General features: G+C 47.9%; 2 protein-coding genes across 2 annotated transcripts; both read right to left on the bottom strand.

Moving 5' to 3' along the window:
* Nucleotides 1–4603: 4603 nt before the first annotated feature.
* RSL24D1 (ribosomal L24 domain containing 1) lies at nt 4604–9862 on the bottom strand. The gene is made up of 6 exons (XM_028706592.2): nt 9706–9862; nt 7898–8011; nt 6988–7060; nt 6354–6417; nt 5727–5812; nt 4604–4958 (listed from the first exon to the last, which is right to left on the bottom strand). The coding sequence occupies exons 1-6, from the start codon at nt 9784–9786 to the stop codon at nt 4885–4887; spliced, it is 492 nt and encodes a 163-aa protein (XP_028562425.1). The 5' UTR covers nt 9787–9862; the 3' UTR covers nt 4604–4884.
* Nucleotides 9863–12136: 2274 nt separating this feature from the next.
* On the bottom strand, nt 12137–18456 carry LOC144324920 (ras-related protein Rab-27A-like). Its single transcript, XM_077918648.1, has 4 exons — nt 18301–18456; nt 17340–17443; nt 16014–16137; nt 12137–14535 (listed from the first exon to the last, which is right to left on the bottom strand). The coding sequence occupies exons 2-4, from the start codon at nt 17404–17406 to the stop codon at nt 14337–14339; spliced, it is 390 nt and encodes a 129-aa protein (XP_077774774.1). The 5' UTR covers nt 17407–17443; nt 18301–18456; the 3' UTR covers nt 12137–14336.
* Between the last annotated feature and the right edge of the window lie 1385 nt (nt 18457–19841).

Here is a 19841-nt window from a genome sequence, read left to right as displayed (position 1 = left end):
ACAGTCCTAGCCTGCCTTATTTTCTCGATTATCCAGAGGGATGCAAAGCTGGGAGGGTTTGGGGAAACTCTTAAGGAGAGCCTAGATCCAGCTGCCTGAGCCTTCTGCTTGGGGGTAAATGCAGGGCTGGGCCAGATGCCTGGCAGCTTCCTGAAGTCATCCAGTGGTGCCATGGGCCTGGCAGAGAGAGCGTTCCTGGAGCCCAGAGCCCATTGGCTCCAGTCCTTGGCCAGGCTCTGACCTCACAACCAGCTGTGGAATCCTGCAGAATGTTTTGTTTCCTAGGAGGCCAGGTGAGTTCTAGGATCCCTGGGTCAGTTGAGAGCCAGTTGGATCAGTTAGCAGCCCATAAAGCAGCGATCCTTCTTTTGTGGTCTTGAAAGCCTTTTGTGGTCTTTCTGGTTCTGAAGATGTTTTGCATAAGGTGCCGCTGGTGGCGTAGAAGGTAAAGTCATGGGAAAGGGGGGAGGCATCCTGAAGATTTGTGCCCCCACCACATGCCTAGTTTTTAAAGATGGTCCAGGGAATTTTCCTGTTGAATTTTCTGAGTTCCCTTTTTTGTCACTCCCATTGCCTTGCTCAACCTCCCCTCCCATGTTTCTTCCCTCCCCTCCCAGGTTCTCTGTTGGGGAAAATGAGGGATCTGCTGGAGAAAGGGCCCCTCATTGGGGAGATCGGGGACCTCCGCTTTCCCAGGTAAGGATCCCAGAGCAGGGATCCCACTTTGCAAAGTGCCACAAGCAGTGAATCAGAGGAACAACAAAATGATGAACTGGAGGAGCAACAAGAGAAGGAAAGCCCAGTGGTCATTGCTGTGCGTCATTGCGGTGTACTCAAAGTGCCCATATTGTGTCCAAAATGCTGTCTTCCATCCATCACCCTCACAGATGTGCACCAGGTTATAGCCTTCCCACAAGTCCAGTTTGGTGAATAGTGTGCCCCCCCGCAGCCACTCCAAAATCTCGGCAATGAAGGGTACCAGGTATTAATTATGGGTGGAAACCTAGTTTAACCACCAGTTAAAACAAAAAAAAATTCCTTCCAGTAGCACCTTAAAGACCAACTAAGTTAGTTCTTGGTATGAGCTTTCGTGTGCATGCAAATCCTTTCCCTCTTTGTTTATCCTAATCTTTAATCTTAAAATATTATACCATTAAATTTTTACCTGTTAATAATCCATTTTTTTCATGTTCCTTATAGCGTTATAGCTAAAAACCACTTAACTTTTTATCCAACATCATTCTAACATTCATTAATTTTACAATATTTCTGTAGATAGTCTTTAAATTTCTTCCAATCTTCTTCCACCGACTCTTCTCCCTGGTCTCGGATTCTGCCGGTCATTTCTGCCAGTTCCATATAGTCCATCACCTTCATCTGCCATTCTTCCAGGTTGGGTAGATCTTGTCTTCCAATACTTTGCAATAAGTATTCTTGCTGCTGTCGTGGCATAAAGAAAGTTCTATCCTTTTTTGGCACCAATTGGCCTACGATGCCCAGGAGAAAGGCCTCTGGTTTCTTCAAGAAGGTATATTTAAATACCTTTTTCATTTCATTATATATCATCTCCCAGAAAGCCTTAATCCTTGGGCACGTCCACCAAAGGTGAAAGAATGTACCTTCAGTTTCTTTACATTTCAAACACTTATTATCGGGCAGATGATAGATTTTTGCAAGCTTGACTGGGGTCATGTACCACCTGTATATCATTTTCATAATATTCTCTCTTAAGGCATTACATGCCGTAAACTTCATACTTAGCAGCCCATCTAAGCCAGGGGGATTCCGCTTCCCCGGCAGGGAGCAAACTCCCTCTTTGATGGGCATGTGGCTGCCATATGTCCCCAGCCTCCAGTAGAGACACAGTCCCTCTCTGCGTCTCCTTTCATTCTCAGCTGGTGTCAGATGAGGGTGATTTCCCCTTATTTGCATTGGCTCCTCAGCAAGAGGCGCTTTCAGAGCGCGTTGGGGCATAGAACCCCCTAAAGAAAGTGCCACCAGATTTGCACTGTTGTAGGCATCCATCAATCCTGAGGCGCAGGTGAATCAGGTTTTGCAGGTCCGCCATGCACTCTGAGTGGGCCAGTTCGTTTAGAACCGGGTCTGAAAGCCCTTCTTGAAACTGGTCCACTAGAGCTGCCTAATTCCAGGCCAATTCCTGTGCCAGCAGCTGAAATTCACTGGCATACTTCCCCACCAACCGATCCCCCTGCTTCAGCTCCCAGATCAGGCGGTGGCAGTCTGGGTCCTCACGGGGTCTGTGTACATGGCTTGGAGCTGTTAGCTGAAGGTGCCAAAATCGGCCAGCAGTGGACTCTCTTGTTACAGCAAGACCCTCTCTTTGACGGTCATGTGGCTGCCATACGTCCCCGGCCTCCACAGTAGACAGTCCCTCTTTGCATCTCCTTTCATTCTCAGCCATCGTCAAATGAGGGCATATTCCAGAGCTGGTTGGGGCATTCTGGGATATAGAAGTATATTTGCCTGTATTTATAGATAATCCTATTTTGTGAGGATCTGTCTGCAGTGTTAATATTGTCCTCATCTAGGGCAATAGCTTTACTTATTTCGGCATGATCCCACCCCCATTGAAAATACCCACATAACATTGAAATCCCCACATAACAAAACCTCTGTAGGGAATGTTTCCTCAATACGTGTGGGTTTTTATACAAACACCTCTCCCCCCCCCCCCCGAAAATAAAAGGTAAAGGTACCCCTGCCCGTACGGGCCAGTCTTGACAGACTCTAGGGTTGTGCGCCCATCTCACTCAAGAGGCCGGGGGCCAGCGCTGTCCGGAGACACTTCCGGGTCACGTGGCCAGTGTGACATCGCTGCTCTGGCGAGCCAGAGCCACACACGGAAACGCCGTTTACCTTCCCGCTAGTAAGCGGTCCCTATTTATCTACTTGCACCCAGGGGTGCTTTCGAACTGCTAGGTTGGCAGGCGCTGGGACCGAACAACGGGAGCGCACCCCGCAGCGGGGATTCGAACCGCCGACCTTTCGATCGGCAAGCCCTAGGCGCTGAGGCTTTTACCCACAGCGCCACAATGTCTGTTGTTCCTATTATGTCATTGAAAAACCACACACCCAACCATCCCCCAAAGTTGTTTAGCGTTCATTCAATTTAGAATCAGCTCTTTTAAGCTTTATTTTTATTTTTTTGCTGTTCTCAGAAATCCTAACCTTGCTGGTGCCACTCAAACAAATGGGAATTTTCACTGCCTCAGAGCCTATCTATTTTGATGTTTTTGGAAGCTGGTTTGGCTTATGTGCTGACTTGTAGTTTTTTTATGTATTCTACTTAAAAACAAACAATAAAAAACAAATTGCTGGACTCTGTACTGAAAGAAGTTGAATTCTGTGACCTCAAAGTGCCTTTGCTGCATAAGTGTCAGAATCAGTGGTCCTGGTGGATGGATGTGGGCAAGGAGAAGCTGGCTCCTTTGCAGCAGCAGGAGGCTTTCAGGGTGCACAATTGTGCAGCAATTGTGGTGCCCTAATGGGGACGCGGGTGGCGCTGTGGGTAAAAGCCTCAGCGCCTAGGGCTTGCCGATCGAAAGGTCGGCGGTTCGAATCCCCGTGGCGGGGTGCGCTCCCGTCGTTCGGTCCCAGCGCCTGCCAACCTAGCAGTTCGAAAGCACCCCCGGGTGCAAGTAGATAAATAGGGACCGCTTACTAGCGGGAAGGTAAACGGCGTTCCGTGTGCTGCGCTGGCTCGCCAGATGCAGCTTGTCACGCTGGCCACGTGACCCGGAAGTGTCTGCGGACAGCGCTGGCCCCCGGCCTCTTGAGTGAGATGGGCGCACAACCCTAGAGTCTGTCAAGACTGGCCCGTACGGGCAGGGGTACCTTTACCTTTTAAACCACAATCTACACCATAATATTGGATTCACCAATCACCTAAGCACTCATACACACACAATCACCTTTGGGTGGCTCAGACAATGGCTGTCACTTGTCAATAAATAGAAGAGAAGTCCACCCGCCAGGAAATAGAAAGGAACCCACCCACCATTGTCTTCCAGCAGATCCTAGACAGTGGTGCCATTCCAAGGTCAAGTCCAAAGGAGGGACAGTCCAGTGCCATCTCCATCACACACACCCCTTTACCCAGGCCGGAACTACGAGGGTAGCCTGACCTTTCTCTTCCCTCAATGCCTTTGGTGAGGAGTGCAAGCATGAGAAACAGATCCAAGATTTACAGGCTCATAGATCTGTCTGTGAATGTGCTTCCATCCCTGAGCTCTCAGCCTTTTCACACACAAATCCTCCTCCCTTCAAGTCTTTGGTTTCAGCAGCCCAACAGCAACTGTTATGTGTTGCTAGCATTAAACAGTTGAAAACCTTTGTTGATGTACTGCAAATCACCCAGAAATCCACCAGTCATCACAGCCTCTCACCCACCCCCCCTAGCCTGCTAGTACATGGCAGCTCCATGCAGGATATAGATGTGCCAATATTTCTTCTTTAAGCAGAATAAGACTGCATGCTGGATTTTATAAGTCCTAAGGGGCTACCTGCCAAGCATCACTTCACAAGCCATTTATGCCTTGACTGACGAGCTGGCTGCAACAAGTAGTTCAATTCCAGGCACACATGTCTCTCCTGCCCAATGCTTTATTTGATGCCCCATTCATCTCACTGGATTCGAATTAACAGAGTTGCATAAAAATCTAGCAAGAAACCATTCTCTTCAAGTCAGCCATTTTACTCCCTCCGTCCCAGTTTTGGCACAGAGAGTCCATTTCAATGGGCTTCATGTCATCTTCTCTGGCAGCTACACTCAGCGTGGCCAAAGCAGAAGAGAGAAAAAACAGGGTTGCTTCTCACACTTTACAGACACAGAAATAAACAAATAGGCTCCAACAGAGATGCTCTCTAGGAGGCACCTTCCACCTCCATGGTGTCCTGTAACTGCTGAACCATCTTCTCTTCCAGCTCTTTGGATTTGCCTTGAAAAGAAATTAAAAATGCAAATTTTCAATTCCATAGTCCTCTGGAAAACATCAGACTGCAGAACTCCCTCTCCCTCAAGAGGTTTTGCTGTGGCCTCAACACTGAACATTTTTAAACAGCTTTAAAAACCCACCTTTTCTTAATTAAGTCTAATCCATCTTTAACTGGCCTTTTTAATATAATTAAATTTTGCTGCATTTGTCAGGATTATTTATGGATTTTTTGCATTTTTGTGATTTTATAGTACCGTGATTTTATAGTATAGTATAGTATAGTATAGTATAGTATAGTGATTTTAATTAGTTCCGGAGGTCCATTCTTAACCCGAAACCGTTCTTAACCTGAGGCATGTTTTTGCTAATGGGGCCTCCCGCTGCAGCCGGTGTGCGATTTCCATTCTCATCCTGGGGCAAAGTTCACAACCTGGGATACTACTTCCAGGTTAGCGGAGTTTGTAACCCAAAGTGTTTGTAACCCGAAGCATTTGTAACCCGAGGTACCACTGTATTTACTTTGGGCAGACGAGGCCCCCAAAGGCAGCATACAAATAATTTTAATGAAGAAACCCCTCTGTGGAATTCTCAGGGAAGCCCCTCTGGCTTCTGATCTGGCTTAGCTTTGAGAGCTGGGAGAATGGAGCCAAAGGGCACAAGTCAACATGCAGCTCACATCAAGACTGGCCAACTGCTTTTAAGCTACCCATTTCATATTACAACAGGCTGCTTAGGAACAATACTCCTGACTTCCTGATCAGCCAGCCTCACCTGCATGGGGAGCCCGGAGAAGGTGGATGTTCTGCTTGACCTCCTTGATGTCTTGTGCTTTCTGAAGCTCTTTCCCCTTCTTTAATCTGGGGCAGGTGGGAGAGAAGAGATGAACAGGAACACTCTTATTGCAAAATCAATGAAACAAGCAGATTTTAATAAATTGGAGCACATATTTCATGCCTGTCAAAAAGAACTGAGATATCACTCACAGAAGTCCAGCTATTAGCAATGAAGAGGAAACCCATTTAAAACAAAACGAAAAACACCTCTCACAGCAAAGCACGTGGTCATATTGGGTATTTCTGACAATTATGACCTCGTAAGGCCAACCGCTTTTCCCACTTTCAACTGGTGGATCTTGTTCATTGATTTTGCCCCAGAAACATCATGAGAAGCAAATTGTTCCTTCCAAATTTCCCTGGCATATCAATGGATCCCAAGAAAACCAATTTGTGGGGGGGGGGGGGGGGGACTTTAGTGCAAACCGTAAATTTTGCCAATGGTGTTATATAGCTCCACTCATCCCAACTGCAAAACGTTCGCGATTTTACAACATGCAGCTGGGATCAAAGCCCTCCACCCTCAGCTGCTGCCTCAAAGGGAAAAGGGATTACTGCCACTCACCTGTTCATGATGAATTTGGCCTGCCGCCTTCTCTTGATCTCTTCTACTCTCTTCATTGCATCCACTGAAAAAGAAAGACATTGTAATATTAAAATTAACTGCATTTCAGCCATGACCTCACTAGTTGGTCTTGGACAGGTTCCCATTCCACCTGCCAAGAGGGACAATACTGACTCATTTTACAGGGCTTTATTACAATTGAGCAACGTAGGACTTTGAACAAATGAAATGTTTATATCACGTGCTATGGCCTTCTGCACATGTTCATCAGATGTTCAGTAATTGCATATTTGGGGTTATTGCTATTATTGGGTTATTGTTGTATTTACTTTGATTATGTACTTTGTGGTTTTATATTCTGATTTTATCCTGTGAACCTCCCTGAGACCTGCAGGTATAGGATGGTATATAAAGTCTAGTAGTAGTAGTAGTAATAGTTATACTTGATAATTAGCTCAATTCCCATCCCATGATGAGATTTACACCATTAGAAAATGCTGACACAAATTTCACAGACACTTTTAAATTTCACACGCTGTGAATTGCTAAGTTATGCTGGTTTAAAACAACAAGTTGCTAACATTACTTGTGTTTTTTGAAATCCTGCCCCATTGCATATAGGAATTGAACATACCTGTCTTATTCCAAAGCTCTCGCTGGTATTTCACGGGTTCATTTCTCCGTTTCTCAAACTCAAATGAATTATCCTACATAGTTAAAAGCAGAAGAATTAGTGTCAGACAACTAAGTTTCAAGCTGGTGCCCCAAACACCTGTCTTCCTTTTGAAACATTTTTCAAAAGAGGGAAGTCCAGCATAACATTTGCAAGTCCAGCACAGAACTCACAGCTGCTCAGAGCTGCAAGCCAAAGGCAAGAAAATGACTTACCTCCTCCTGAACTGCATACATCACCACTCATCTCTAAGACCATAATCAACAAGTCCCTTTCACAGAAAAAGCAGCAAAAATGCCAAAACAAAAAGGTCCAATCAGCAACTTCAAGTACATCCATAGTGGGTGGGTGTTGTGACTGTGATGTGATGTGGAGCATGGAGAATGCTCTGCAGTGACGTCACAATGGAAGGTAAAACATGGGCAAGTGGACCAAAGCTGAGTTCACCAAAAAGGAGGATCAGACCAAGTGGATCCAACTAATCCAGCATTCCATTACCCACAATACCAGAGATGTCCACAAATAGGACATGGAGGTATAACTGATGCTCCATAGAAGCTGATATCCAAAGAGACAACCTGCTTCTGAATGTGGAACATTATGAATAAAAGCTTCTAATAGTCCCCTCAAATCTCTTACGCCAGTGAAAATCAATACATCTTGGGGCAGCAGACTTGACTTTGTTTGTTCAAGTTACTCTGTCATTTCAGCAGCTGCTCCACAGCTACAGGCCAGCAGTGCAAGCTCAGTGACACTTCCGTGCCCCAAAACCTTTAAATAATAATTTTACAGCACTCCTAGAATCCCACTTGCTTGAATGGGGTTGGGGCACAGTGATGTGCCCAAAAGTACCCCTGACTCGCACACTCACCACTGTCAATTCTTTCCCAGATGCTTTGCGGAAGGCTTTGGTCCATCTGACCTTCCTTGGATTCCGCTTCTTCTTGAAGTTTTTGTGGCACTTTGACTTGCAAAACCGAAACACCTGCAGGAAGAGAGAGCAAATAGAAAATGCTTCCCAGGTCAAAAAGATGTGCCTGGACCACAAAGGGGCCCTCTGGGTAGAGAGAGCCCAATGCCTGCTCCCCAAGGGGAGACAAGAAGGCGCCAATCTGGAGCTGCCCCATTCTAGAGACGGATAATAAAGTGGCATCTACTCCAGTGAGGGACCGCAGGCACACAGACCCAAGCTGGTTATCAGTCAACTGAGCCACACTTTTGCAGCCTAAAATGCTCCCCACCCACCCAAGGAGGAACAATCTGGGTTTCCCTCAATAATCTCTTTATCTTTTTTTAAAAAAAATAATATTTATTATTTTAAACCTTACAAAAAAGAAGGAAGAAAAAAGAAGAAAACATACAATAAACAATACACAACACAACATTAACACATTAAACAAAGCAAAAACAGTTCAAAAAACACACATCATACCATCTCAATTTCCTCCCTTTCATTCCCTTGTTTCATCGACCTCCTCTCACCTCCCTTTTTGTATTCCATTTCTATTAATTGTTTCAGCAAATCCTTTCCATCTTTCTCTATTTTCTGTCATATGATTATCTTAACATATTCTAACCTTATTTTCCATTAAAATTATAATACTTATTTATGCTTAATTCCTTAAGGCATTTCTACTAAAGCCGTATAATTTCCTTCCAACATTTTTCTAACATTCATTAATTTTACATTATTTCCATATATAGATTTTAAATTTTTTCCAATATTCTTCCACCGTCTCTTCTCCCTGGTCTCGGATTCTGCCAGTCATTTCCGTCCATTCCATATAGTCCATCAACCTGGTAATCTTTATCAACATTTATTGTGATGTTCAGATCCGGCCACTACAATCCAAGCAGCCTAGGAATCGGTGTTTACCCTGAAGGGCAGGAGTTCCCAAAGCTGCTTCTGGTCTGTCACTACGTTATGGGAGAAAGCCAAGTGCAGAGCAAAACCTTCAGCTGGCACAACTAAGGTGTGTTAGAGACCCCTGCCGCCCTAGCAGTGTTTCCCAAGCTTGGGTCCCCAGTTGTTCTTGGACTGCAACTCCCATCATTCCTAGCTTTCAGGTAGGGGATGGTGGAAGTTACAGAACAACAACAACTGGGGACCCAAGTCTGGGAAACACGACAACCCACTTTTAAGCAACAACAGACTTTCAGCAGATGGGGAAGCGAAATGAAAAGTGCGATGGGTGGGTGAAGGGATGGTTCCTGGGCAGATGCCTGAACATCCCGCGAGCCAATCGGGATGCAACCGCAGCGGCCACACAGCCACGTCTGAATGGCCAATACAGTGGTACCTCGGGTTACATACGCTTCAGGTTACATACGCTTCAGGTTACAGACTCCGCTAACCCAGAATTAGTGCTTCAGGTTAAGAACTTTGCTTCAGGATGAGAACAGAAATTGCGCGGCAGTGGCAGCAGGAGGCCCCATTAGCTAAAGTGGTGATTCAGTTTAAGAACAGTTTCAGGTTAAGGACGGACCTCCAGAACGAATTAAGTACGTAACCAGAGGTAGGACTGTAAAGAAGGGACCTCGAGAGGCAGGCCGCTATGGAGGAGCCCTAAGGATGGGCTTCGGGTGTGACGTCTCCACAGACCGACCCGCCCTCCCCGCCACGTTGCCTGCCTGAGGAGAAGCGGCACTCTGCCTATTCTCAGAGGCGCCCTCACTCACCTTGCAGTCGTTGCGGACGAACTGGACCCCGTGGCCCGGGTAGACGGGACCGGAGCAGAAGTAGCACTTCTCCACACGCATCGCAGCGCTTGGCGTGGAACGGAAAGGGGGAAAAGGGAGAGTCCCCTTCCCCGGACCGGAAGTTCCGCTGACGCAATTTCCGGAGAAGGCGGCTAGAGCGTCTTCCTGCCGCAGCGCTTTATGCCGTTGCGCCGGGAGCGGAACGAGCACGCATGCGCACCTAAGGGCCCGCCGGCTTCGGCGTTGCCTTTGTGTAGGCGCCTGCAGCGCCCCCTCTGCGCGGGAGGGGAAGGAAGGCGGTCGAGGCACCACGCGGTGGTCCTTGGGGGGCTGGAGAAGGGAGAGAGCCTCCAAGCCGTGGGGCTGGGTGGGACATGAAGATACCCCCTCTCCCCCTGCAGGGCTGGGAGAGGAGAAGCCCCCGCCTGAGAAGGCGCTGGGGGGCCGCTGCTGCCAGGCCGACAGGACCTTCCAGCCCTCCCTGGAGAGACGGCTGGGCAGTGAACATGGCACCTTCTGCACGCAAAGCAGCTCTTCTGTCACTGAACTGTGGCATGGAAAGGGTGGTGGTGGTGAAAGAAGGTGAATGGGTGGGAGAGCCATAGCTGTCAACTTACAGATTTGAAAATAAGGGGCCAGCAGCCCCGAAAATAAGGGATCAGCAGCCAAAATAAGGGATTTTGCTTAGCTTATACAGAAATTCACCACTGATGGAGCCATGCTGCTTTGGCTGCGACTGACTTGTGTTTTGCAGGGGGTTGGACTAGATCAGTGTTTCCCAACCGGTGTTCCGCGGCACACTACTGTGCCGTCAGACATTGGCTGGTGTGCCGTGGGAGGGAGGCGGGCGAGTCGGGCGGTGAGAGGCGGCGGCGGCGAGGATCCGCGTCGAGCCGGGGGCGGCTCCGCGGTGGTGGTGCCGAGCGGCGGGGCAGCGCGTGCAAAAGGGAGGAGCGCAAGACAGCGGAGGAGGAGGAGGCCGGCATGTCCGGGCAGCAGCAGCAACAACAGCAGCAGCAACTCCCGGCGACGGCTCCTCAAGCCCCGCCGCCGCCCCCTCCTCCGCCCGCTATCGCCGCCACCACCACAACAGCCGCCGCCGCCTCAGTTGCCGCCGTCCCTCAGTCCCTCGCTCTGCTGCCTCCTCCCACCCCCAAAGCTTGGAGGTTCCCCGGCAAGGGGGAGGGAAAAAACTTTCACTTTCGTGCGTCCCTCCCGGCGTGACGCTGCGCGCTGACGTCACGGGGCGGGGCTTTAATGGTGGTGTGCCGTGAGATTTTTTTTCAGTAAACAGGTGTGCCGTTGCCCAAAAAAGTTTGGGAAACACTGGGCTAGATGACCCTAAGGGTCTACAACTCCCACCAAAGAAGAGCGGCAGACAAAACTGATGAACGACGTCGAGATGGCAAAGCATACAGGCAGAATTAGAAACCAGGAAGAGGACCTCTTTAATAAAGAATGGGGAAAGTTTATAATTTATTTGAAAAGCTATTGGAAAGAGTTACATACATTGGTAGGACTGACAGAAAACTTGTAGTAAAAATTTGAACTATGGATGGACAAATGATTATAAAAATAGAGTTATGAAAGGGATGCAGAGGGGGAAAGCACTACAAGTAATTTCGTTGTCCCCGAGAGGGGGCAATGACAATAAAGATATTATTATTATTATTATTAAGATGCTGCACTGGCTGGAGGGTATGCTAAGCAGCACGTCGGGGCTGCCGTCGTCCTGGCGTGAGGAGTTCCATCGGCCCTTCCCTGCACGGGAGGGAGGGAGAGACACTCTCGCCCGTGAGCCCGGCATGAGGCGGCCGCTGAAGCGCCGCCCTTCTGCGTCCCACCCCATCCCCTCCTCTTCCTCCTCCCTCAGGCTGCCTCCTCAGCCGCCGACGCCTCCAGCTTCCCCTGGCAGCGCGGCGGAAGTCTCGCAAGAGAGGGGCTGCCTGCCCGCCCGCCACCACCTGTCTCCTCACGACGCGCCCCTGAGGGGGAAAAGGGAGAGATGGAGACGCGGCAGCTCGTGAGCTGCTTCCCTCCCGAGCCGGGCGAGCATGAAACCCGGGAAATTTAAGGGACATCATCAATAAGGGACAGCGGCGGGACACAGCGCTGGGATAAGGGAGTTTCCCGCCAAATAAGGGACGGTTGACAGCTATGGGGAGAGCCCTGGGTGAGGAGCAGGGACTTGGGCTCTTAATTGCCTTCCCCTTCTCTCCAGTTATTTCAGGGTCTTCTCTAATGATGGAGGATCTTGAGGTACAGAAACAGGGGCACCGGAGAACTCCCGTTATCATTGCTTCAGTGCAGCACATTTATGAGCAGCGATGCGTAAACGTCTCCTGTGCAACTTCTGAATCATTCTGCACAGATTCCTGATCTCAGCTACAAATAAGTCAAAGATGCAGGCCACGGCTATAATTCATTTTTAATAGAGATACCTCTTCATGGCAGTACATGGCAGTTATAAGTTTTCCATTTATACAGTTCGATAAATACAGCATGCGGGTCAAAAAATATGGCTGTTTCAGCCTTTTGTATCAAATCTAAAACACACCTCTGGTTTCAGAAAAATGCATCCCTGTCGTTTACACTGACGTGATTTTAGCCTTAGTGTACAGGTGGCAGAGTTCCAGGACATTCCTCCACAAAGTGAAGTTGTATTTCTCCTTTGTTTAAAAAAATACTGGCTCTTTTGCTAGTCCTGGGTCCTTTCAAAGGCACTTCTAAAGAGCAAAAAGCCTCTAGTCAGTTGTGCGTCTCAGGCATTGGCAGACATTTGAGCCAATATTTTCATACCCCCACCCCAGGCCCCAACACAAACTTGGATGTCCCATCTTGAGGCCTGAGCATGAGGTGGGTTTTAAAACAGCACAGCAAATTTCTCAGAACACTTAACAGCTCCCCTTAATCCCCTGGAATGCATTTCTGGATGTAAGCATGTTCAGTTTACCCAACTGCTACTACAGTATCCTTTTAATACATTCAGATTTTCTTACGTATTAAAACTGTATTTGGCAGGGCAGGTTTTGACCTGCAGCACGTGCTCAACAAAATATCCAGGGTGTTCACATAAATAGATTTTTGGGTGCTATTTTGTCAACATCAGGGTGACAGCCCAGCAGAGCACGTTGCACAAACATGTAAGGGTTTCTTGTTTGTTTATTATCTCCAAGCATCTGGACCTCAGTGGTGAACAGCAAGTCACATTTAATGCTCAGGTCTTACAACCAACCAGTTAGGCAGTTTGGTGGGTGGGCAGAGCTGGTGCATCAGGGAAGATGCTGTGGAATACTTTGCTTGTATGCATTGGGACCATTTGACACACACACTCCCAAACATGGCTAAGGGCTGCTAGCTTCAAGTCCAGCAATGGGATAGAGGCAGGGACTTAAGTGTGCAGAGACTGAATAAGACTTTGTTAAGACTTGAGCGAGATGTTTTAAAAGGTGTTGGAAAAATGGAGGCGCTCAGAAGATTGTTCAGTGGCACAGCATGGTAAGACAAAGTTAGTAACTCTGCACCCCCACTTTGCACAAGCAAACAGCAAAGCCCCCTCCCCTCTTCTGGTGTTGTTCTCATCCCCTTCAAGTACATGCAGAAGGTGCTCCCAGGAGGCTCTAAGCCCCGTTCAAAGTACTGATTCTGTCCGAGAATAAATAAACTGATCTAGACCATTTGATTACACGCATCAGCGAAAGCAGGCAAGCTGCAGAATCACAGCAAATGAGTCTGGATTCTACCGGAGCAAAGAAAACAGAGACGGCAGGTGTATAAGCCAAGAGTTTAACAGAGTAAGGCCTCGCCAGAAGAGTCAGTAATAATATTTTCGGTCCGAGTGTGAAGGAGACTTTTTCCAAACAAAGAAATTTAGCACAAAGCATTAGCTTGCCCTCTATTCCTGTCAAAACAAGAAAGTTTACATATGACACTTCTGCATCTGTATACATGCAACATACTCTTGCTCCACCTACTTAGGCAAGATAGCACATCTGGATTCTAGCAATACTAACTCTGAAAGGTGGCAGGGTTTGGTCCTGTTGCAAGGGCCAGCTTGAGGTCTCTAAAAACCACAGATAGGGGAGCAGTTGTCCTTCAGATGTTGTTGGACTACAGCTCCCATCAGCCTCAACAGCAGAGTCAGGGATGATGGGAATTGTTGGTCTAGCAACATCTGGAGGTGGAGATGGGATGCCGGTTCCCTATTATTGATAACAAAGGATTTATTTATCTATTTTTAACGCATTAAAATGCAGAACATTTCCAGTAACGAAGAACAAATTACTTGCTTCCTCTGGCCAATTCAATCCACCCGCCCATTTCTGTTGTTGCAACAAGGGAATTTAGGTCCTTGGAGGAAACAGCACTTGCTGTTAAGCAGCCAGTCTAAATCCTGAAAACTTAGGCCAGCCTAGCTAGTAATTAATAAAGGGAAACGGCTGCAAAGCACAAGTTGGTGTTGTTTGATAGTAAACTGGTGCTTAGCAGAGCTGATCATCACACATCTACGTCTACGTATAGAGAAGGTGGTCCAAAAATTATTCATATTAAGCTTCAGCCATAATATCATCATAGCTTAATTTAAAATGTTGCAGTCACGTCTCTAGCGATCAGCAGCTACACTTGCTTTTCTCTTTTTCCTCACTGAGCTGCTCTGTGGAGCTGTGCCCATTAGGCTGCACTACCCCTTCTGGGATCCAGGACTTGTCCACACACCGTTCCATTCGCTTCATGATGAGGTCCAGAAGCGTCTCAATGGCCTTGCTCACGTTGGCCCCATTGGCAGCACTCGTTTCAAAATAAGGGATCCTGGAAAGAAGGCATCAGAAAGGTTTACTCTGCGGAGCTGTGCCATTCTGAGATAATGGCGGATCTCAGGAAGGAAAGGAGAATTAAGGCCTGCTTGGCTTCTCAGGACACAATTTTTATCGGAAGCACTCACAAGGGCTGTTTCTGGACAGTCACTCTTTCGCAGGAAGGATACTAGAACTTTAGCTTTGCCCGGCTTTAAATGAATTCGAGCTGCCTGTTGCCCGAGCACAACAAATCCACTTTAAAAAAGAATCTGACCTCAGAAAGCGAGGGGATGAAAAGTGTGGGGTGAACAATGGGAGGGCATATAAACACAAGCAGGTCAGAATAAATGTGCAATAATTTAACCTCCGTGTAAGTTTTGAGCACGTAAATCAGGACAAATGCTGCTGAATAAACAGGGCTTTTCAAAGGGCAGGAGGACGACTGTCTTCTGTACCGAGGACTGGGCAAAAGCAGGTCCTCATATTCTCCAGCTGGTGGTGCTCAAGAGGTGGCTGATTTTGCAGGCCACTTCCTTGCTACTTTTTCACTTGGCTGCAATTTCTATACCAAACAGTCCATTCATGCAGGCCAGAGTCTGACCTTTGGGTTCACCTCCCTCACTTGGGAGTGGAGAGCAGAGCTTCTGGCAGCGCATTCCCTGCACAATTGCCAACAAGACTGGCAGAGTCCACTGGGGTCCCACCCAGACCCTCCACGGGAAGGAGGAGCCAGCTTGCTCCCAGTTCTGCTCAGTGCCCCAAGGCAGGGGTGAAACTAGGCTTTCTTTCACCTGGGTCTCCCACTGCTGTCATCCCCCAACAACTGGTATTCAGGATGAACACTGGAGGTGGAGGAGAGGGTCTTCCTCACGAAACCATCCTTCCTTTCGCCTGCAATGAATCCCCAGTCAATGGGGTGGAAATCATTGACACCAGGAAGAGTTTTCTCCTAATGTCTTCGGGGGCTCCCCCACCAACACTCACCCATTCTGGAGCATCAAGGGCTGCCACAATATTTAAAATTAAAATAAAATAAAATAATAGCTTCTTTATCACTCTTGTGCAAGGCTCAGTCAGGTAAATATCACTCTTGCACAAGACCTCCGTATTAAAAAATTAAAATAACACATAGAAATAGATCATGACACCACCGCCCCCAGCAAGCTTCCATTTCCCAAAATGAAACATGAAAACTAAGGTGGGTAAAGTTTGCTCTTGTGCACTTCCTGGGAGTGTGTGTGTGTGTGTGCACAAAGATACAGGAATACCTGTGCAGATGCCCTGAAAAGGGGAAAAAAGGCAGTGGAGGGTGGGGGCAAAGGGACTGAGGAAGGATCCTGGCCTCCGAAGGATTATTTCCATCTCCCTGAGGAGTACCAGGTCACCAGTTTTTCTGTTAAGCAGCTCCTTAGAGGAGCTCCCTCCAGCCTCTCCTGGAGGCAGCCACCGCTCTGCCCAAACCGCAAGAATAACGGGGAGGATGTGACTTGCCCATGCTTCTCTGCAAGTTCCTTTGCGTCCTCTTCTTTCACCACCCGCTGCTCTTCCAGGTCGCTTTTGTTTCCGCACAGGACCACATCGGGGTTTTCACAATAGGCGTGGGTTTGCAACTGGCCTAACAGTAACAGGAAAAGGGAAATGCCAGGCTCACTTGCTGCAACAGCCAGAGAAGTGGCGAAAGCAGAGCACTCTATGGCCTTCCTGCACAGATCCCTCCATTCTTACATTACGGTGAATTCTCCCTACCTGTGGCTGTCACACACCCAGACCCCTCCATGGGCACCCAAAGGTGTCCTGTTGCTCCCATGCAAGAATTCAGCCTGTCACCCTTGTGAATCTGGGCCAGGCTTGGCGCTAGTAGAGGCGGACATGAGTCCATGGATGCAGTGACCACCCTCCTCTCCAGGACCCCAAGCAAATGCACTGGGTGCTGCTGCTGCAACCACAGGACCCAACAATGCAAAGGGAAGCAATTCAGAGGGCAGCCGGGAGGCATGGAGGTAACGCAGACGCAGTTAGGGCAAGGACCTCTTCACCCTTTGCCAGGGTGGACAAGTGAAAGCTGTTCAGCCTTCACTGAGTTCAGCTGAGAAAGTCAGAAAAATGCCTCTGGAGGTTCCTGTGCAGGTGGGGACAGACAGACCCCAGACAGAAATCTGAGGCTGCGGCATGACATGCCTCTTACAGAAGAACCTGCCCTGCCCACCACAGGAACCCAATTAATAATAATACCTTTATTGTCAATGTACAACCTGTGTACAATGAAATTAAATGCCACGGAGGACAGCTGTGGAATGTCCCCAGCCAAGACAGCATCTGCCCCCAAGCTTTGCTTGGGCAGCAGAAAAAAAAGGCTTTGTTTGCCAGGACTTTTCATCTTTTGCCACCTTCACAGACGGTTCAAGTTAAGAACACTGTTTGAAAATACACCCCCACAGAAAATCAAAAGACGGCTGCTTTGGATTCAACCTTACACGCCAAGGGGACAACTGTGGGGAAGGTGATCAAGGTTGGGGGCAGACATTACCAACCCAGGGGGGCATTATTCTTCCTCCTTGACCTGTGCCCGCTTGTGCCTCGGTGGCTCATGGCTTCCTATAGGGCTGTTGAAGAAGAAATCCCTACAGGCCCACGTTTTGTTAATGGCAGAAAATAATGGATCCAGACTTGTTCCATGCTGACTTTTGGGGTGTTCCCCACTGGCTGCAGGGCCAGGGTGAATTATGGGCCCATCTCTCTCTACAGCCCCACACCCACAGGGGTCATACTGGGAAAAGGCAGCCGCCCAATGGGGAGTGAGGGAAGACAGCCTCTTACTCATCCAGTTTCTGATGTTGAGGAAACTTTGCTCGTTGGTCAAATCAAAGAGGAGAAGGAAGCCCATTGCATCTCGGAAGAAGGCAGTCGTCAAGCTACGAAACCTGCAAGGACGAAAAGCAAAGATATTCTTTTAGCCAAGAATAAACAAGGACCTGCAATAAGGGAAGTTATTAGTCTGAAGCATTTTACCACTGACTTCAAAGGAGCCAGGATTCTTGGTATAATTACTATGGTCCAAGTCTGAAGTAATCTGAAAGGAACAGAGGGACTCTTGGGGAGGGGCTTTAGTGTCTCAGGACACCTCTTAGCAAAGGCCTTTTGGCCAATTGTCAACAGCAGAAGAAAAGCTGCCACAGAGGTCAAGTTAGGATAAAGGACAACTTATTGAGGGAGGGTGGGAGGGTTTAGAGGTGTTTAAAATGATGGATAATGTGGAGAAAGGAATAGAGGCAGATGTTTTTCTTCCCCTTCATAATATTAGATCTCAGAATCATTTGTTTCTGTTGACTGATGGGAGATCCAGGGCAGACAAAAGGAAGCAGCTCATGATTAAATTCTGGAATTTGCTCCTACAAGTTTTATTTATTTATTTCATTTCACTTAAGATTCACTTCCTAAGAAACATCTCAAAGCAACAATAAAAATGTCAGCAATGAAACATATACATAGGATGCAGTGAGGGCCGCTACCATGGATGACTTTAAAGGGAGATTAGGAAAATGAATGAAATGAATGAGATTAGAAAAATGAATGGAAGTGGTCAGGAGCTACTTGTGCTCGGGGGGGGGGGCACATCTCATCTGCAGGGACAGAGGCTACAGCCATCCCAGCTGATGCAGGGGGGACCCCAAGCCAGAGAGAGCTATTGGCCACTGCAAGAAAAGGATGCTCAACTAGGAGGATCTTCTGAAGTTCTTACATTTTCAGTCTTGCTCTATTTCTTCTTTGTATCCCTTACCTTTCTTGCCCAGCTGTGTCCCACAGCTGGAGATGTATTCTCTGTCCTCGACCACTAATGCCATCCGGCCCATTTGATCGGTACACCTGTTTTAAAAAAGCATGACATTGGACGAGTGCCTCCAACCAGCGTCTCTGGGGATCTCCCTCCACAAAGAGGCCCCCACACCTTCAGTCTTCGGGAAGCCTGGGCTGTGGGCTTAGAGTGAGGTATTGAACTGGCTTTTATAGCTCTGCTCCTAGGCTGCTTGCACCTGTGGTCTGCTTTATCTGCTGTTAGTAATTGGATTTAATTTAGGAGAGGAAATTAATACAATATTTTAATATTGTTCCCCAGGAGCTGCTGCTGCTGTTGTGAGGGTTTCTGCAGGATCCAAAACTCAACCTGCAAAACCCAAATAAGCCCAGCTGGCCTTCTTGTGGCCTTGGTCAGTTTCCAGGAGGTTTTAGAGGATTTCAATCCTGGTGTGGAGCAACAAAAGCCTTTGGAAGAACTTACGACTGAAAACACTTCCAGTGCATATTTCTGAATGACAATCGTTCAGAAACGGCTGGAAGTTTTCATTAGGAAATGTTGTTACTCAGGCCTCTGAAAATCCGCTTGCCGTCTGTATAGAGTTTCTGCTTGCTGCGATTCGAGAACCCATGAATCCATGCCCCAAACCCTGGGAAGGAGAGCAGAGGAGGAGCTCCTCCAATCACACTGGGCTTTGGAACAGGCAAGCCCCTGCCCCAAAGCCAGCTGAAAGCAGGGAGACCCCTTCAACCCCATTTCCAAAGAGGAGGGCAGCTTTCTAACGTCAGGCACTGTGGAGCCGTCAGAAGTAGCATCCAGGAGACCTGACACAGCTTCTTCCTCCTGCTCCAATGCCCAGGGCACTATTTCTGTATTTAGAAAGATTTATAGGTTGCTTAATCACAAAACATTTAAGCGGTGGACATTAGAGGTGCCACACTCCACATACGCGTGCCGCCCCGTGTTCTCGGGCACACAAATGGAGCCATCAATGGTGACTGCAAATGGTGTCTGGGTAGTAAATAAATCCAAAACGTGTGGAACCTGATTTTGATTGCTTAGATTTCAGTGTAACCGTAAAAAGTACAATCAGATAAGAAAGACACTGGCAATTTAGCTGCACCTTTTCTCCTGGCAGGCTGGCATTGATTGCTAGCGGCAAGTAGGAAAGGGAGGCTCCCGGACAGTGTCAAATTGATCTCATTATAGGCAGGGACGGGATGTTAATATATGGAAAACCAGGCAGGCAGAGGCTGCAGCAGGAAGAGGTACGTGGAAAGGAGATAGCTACTTCTGCTTCTGCTGGGGACAGAAAAGAAGTCAAAGGGCAGCAGCAGCAGCCTGGAAAGGGACTTCCAGGAAGCTTGTTCTAACAATGACAGCAGACAAGGCTTCAAGAAAAACAAACAGATTTCTGCATGCCTAATTTTCTCATTCCCAGCACATCTCTTTTATTTTAATGCAGTTTGTGCTGCCCAGCTTAGTAGGATGATGCAATCTCATTGCTCCCAGGTGGGTTGGGGAAT

Source organism: Podarcis muralis, chromosome 14, assembly GCF_964188315.1.
Source record: "Podarcis muralis chromosome 14, rPodMur119.hap1.1, whole genome shotgun sequence".
NCBI classification, from domain to species: domain Eukaryota; kingdom Metazoa; phylum Chordata; class Lepidosauria; order Squamata; family Lacertidae; genus Podarcis; species Podarcis muralis.
Note: the sequence above shows the minus strand (reverse complement) of the source record. Positions and strands in the feature narration are given on the sequence as shown.